Consider the following 3,597-nt stretch of genomic DNA (forward strand, 5'->3'; position numbering starts at 1 on the left):
AGCTCAAGGTCAGCACCGAGGCCTAAAGGTCTAGCTGTATGAGGGTCAAAAAAAAAAAAAAAGTGAAATTTTATTACTTTCAATATTTACAGTATACGAAACCATATTATACCATCAAATTACTAAAGCTGACCCATAGAATATTTCATGTTACATGAAAAACATGATTCATAAGTATTCTTATAACACTGGCTCCATGAAGAAATGCTAGTAATCAGCATTAACCCCAATTGTATTTTCAGATTGACCATGCCTTGTTAGATAGAGGATACATGGACATTGCACTCAAAACTCTCAATTTGCAGTGAAAGGTATCTTCAAAGATAGGCATTAGGAAACTAAACTATAACATGTACTTAGGCAAACAGCTATAAAAACCTGTTGAACTAATTTTTAATTTAAGAACAGCTTCACAAATCTTTTGGAAGATCAGAAAAGAAATAAACATTTTAAAGCACATTACACAAATCCCATTCTTTTTGTTGTTGGTTGTGAGGCTTAAACTCAAGGCCTGAGCATGGTCCCTGAGCTTTTTTACTCAATGCTAGAGCTTTACCACTTTGAGTCACAGTAGCACTTCCAGTTTCCTACTGGTTAATTGGAATTAAAAGTCTCACGGTCTTTCCTATCTAGGCTGGCTGCAAACAGCTATCAGGTATGAGTGCCCTGAGTAACTATGGCGCCTGGCTGCAAACCCCATTCATGAAGCCAGGTTCTTTCACAAACTACCAAACAGCACTTGTTGCTGAAGAGTCAACATCTTGAATCTGATAGTCACATCTGAAGAACCAAAGATAAGTTTTCTGGCTTGGACTTGTGAGAAGTCTTTTCCTTCAGAATCTTGGTGAGTGAATCTAAGCGAGCATGTATTAGCATTATTTTCTCTTTGAGCTGCAGAGAGAAATACATAACTATCAGGACATTGTATTTTAACTCTCAATTTGTTGGTTGGAATGCCACTTCAAATTTCAGCTGTTTTAGATCAAGATTGGGAGTTACCAATCTCAATCTATATGAAGAATACATTTCTTGGGCCTGGAATGTGGCTTAGTGGTAGAGTGCTTGCCTAGCATGCATGAAGTCCAGGGTTTGATTTCTCAGTACCACATCAACAGGAAAAGCTGGTAGTGGGGATGTGGCTTAAGTGGTAGAGAACTAGCCTTGAGTGCAGAGAGGTTCAGGGACAGAACCCAGGCCCTGAGTTCAAGCCCCAGGACAGGCAAAAAAAAAAAAAAAAAAAGAATGCATTTCTTAGCTGGGTGCTCACGCTTGTAATTCTAGCTATTCAGGAGGCTGAGATCGAGGATTGCGGTTCAAAGCCAGCCTGGGCAGGAAAATCCATGAAACTCTTCCAGTTAACCACCAGAAAACGGGAATTGAGCTGTAGCTCAAAGTGGTAGAGGGCTAGTCTTGAACAAAAGAGCTCAAGGATAGCGTCTAGGCCCTTTAGTGAATACCTACAACTAACATTACCCGCTCCCCAAGGGCAAAAAAATGATATTTCTTTAGCAAGGAATCAGGTTCATGCCTTTCACAGCTCAGCTACTCAAGAGGCTGAGCTGTAAGAATTGAGGTTCAATGCCAGTCCAGGCCAACAAATCCAAATTGGAGACTCTCATCTCCAATTAGAGAGGCATGACCAAAGTATAGTGAAAAAGTAAAAAAGCCACGTGAGACACCAGTCCCTGAGTTTGGGTCCCATGACTGGCAAAATAAAAATAAACTTGTCCATACTGGGGATACAGCTCAAGCAAACACTAGCCTAGAGTGTGCAAAACCTTGGATTCAATTCCCAGCACCACTTAAGAGGATTTGTCTATGTTAAAAGAACTATACAACCATGAAAAGTTTACCTCTGCAATCTTTTCTGGTAGAGGAACATTCTGAATATCAATCTCAGATGCATTTACTACAGCTTTTGTTTTTAACCGATAGCTAAATGGAAATACAGAAAACAAATATTAGTACAAGTAAGTAAATAAAATACCCTTTTGAATTATTCTGTGGTACGACTACTAAGACAATATGATGAGAATACAACCAGAACAATCACAATGTTAAGAAGTTATGTCATATACACTGCTATTTTTTTGGATGATAATCCCTGAGTTTGTATCTTTAATACAAATACTTTGTTTTTCACAAGAGATAAAAATTTACTTGATAAACATATCTACTCACCAGGGCTGGGAAGGTGGCTCAGTGGTAGAGTGCTTGCCTTGCATGCATGAGGCCCTGGGTTCGATTCCTCAGTACCACATAAGCAGCTAAAGCTGGAAGTGGCACTGTGGCTCAAGTAGTAGAGTGCTAGCCTTGAGCTGAAGAGCTGAGGGACAGCACGCAGGCCCAGAGTTTGGGCCCATGACCGACAAAACAAACAAACAAAAAATACCTACTCACCAAACCATTTTATCACTAGAAAGGCAGAAGTGACCTCTTAAAGCAGCCAAAGCAGCATGGGTGGAATACAAATGGAAGCCAATGGGAATTCCACAGGAACTACAGAATAGAAGGTTGTAAGTGCTGGAAGGAGAGACAAAATATGGCCAGAAGGATAATTAGAGAACAAATAAAAGGTATCCATCCATTCCAGCCAGGCTTTGGGGGCTCATATCTGTAATCCTGGCTATTCAGGTGGCTAAGATCTGAGGATTGCAGTTCAAAGCCAGCCCAAGGAAGGAAAGTCCATGAGACTCAGAAAAATGCTGGAAGCGGTGCTGCTGTTCAAGTGGTAGTGGTAGAGCTCTAGGAGCAAAAAGAAGGTCAAGGGACAGTGAATCCAGAGTCCAAGCCCCAACATGGGGGGTGGGGGGGAATCCATTTCCATGTCTGTAATCCCAGCTGCACGGGAGGCAGATGTGAATATGTGTATATGTATACATACACATACACATACATATATGCATATGCACACTATAATAATGCTTTGTGGAATTATCTGCAATAAAGCTGTCAACAGAATAAAATGTTGGTGCCATATGCAATCTTAGGTCCTGATTTTAAATTTAGGATGCTATTAATTGAAAGGTACATGTCCATTTTAGCATACTTAAGCGAGAAATAAAAATATATCGCACATACACAGCTTACAATTAAATAGAAGGACTCAAAGGATCGTCCGTGTCCCGTCCCCGTTTCTCCCTCATAACGCCCAGGTCTGGAGCCCACCGGGCATTCTCGGCCTTACCTGCATTTGAGCGAACCTTCAATGCCAACCAGAAAGGGCGCTTCCAAAACGACGTTGTTTGTGACTCCTGGGAAGACGAGAAAAAGAAACCTCTGAGGAGCTTGAAAAGGAAAACCGCAGCTGAGCTCCGGTGGTTCAGAAGGCCCGTGATCCGAGCCACGTCGGAGGCTGCGATCTGAGGATCGGATCGGGGTTCGAAGCCAGCCCGGGCAGGAAAGCCCGCGAGACTCTCTCATCGCCAATTTACTAGCAAATCAAAAAAAGATGGAAGTGGAGCTGTGTGACTCGAGCGGCACAGCTCTAGCTCTGAGCTAAAATGCTCAGGGCGCGCGTCCGGGCCAGGTTCGAGCCCCGGGACCCGCACCAACAGCGGGGCTGGGAGTCGGAGCGCGGCGCCCGGCCGGGGCGTC

The 3,597-nt window shown here is 42.9% G+C and overlaps 1 protein-coding gene across 1 annotated transcript; it reads right to left on the minus strand.

Moving 5' to 3' along the window:
• Window positions 1-593: 593 nt before the first annotated feature.
• LOC106002111 (protein Mis18-beta-like) lies at window positions 594-3,287 on the minus strand (the record flags this gene model as incomplete). Its single annotated transcript, XM_013037035.1, has 4 exons — window positions 594-891; window positions 1,854-1,935; window positions 2,401-2,523; window positions 3,188-3,287. Coding segments are annotated over 4 exons (422 nt in total), but the record flags the coding sequence as incomplete, so codon positions are not given.
• Window positions 3,288-3,597: the final 310 nt, after the last annotated feature.

The sequence above is a fragment of the Dipodomys ordii genome, unplaced genomic scaffold, assembly GCF_000151885.1.
Source record: "Dipodomys ordii isolate 6190 unplaced genomic scaffold, Dord_2.0 Scaffold3313, whole genome shotgun sequence".
Taxonomy (NCBI): domain Eukaryota; kingdom Metazoa; phylum Chordata; class Mammalia; order Rodentia; family Heteromyidae; genus Dipodomys; species Dipodomys ordii.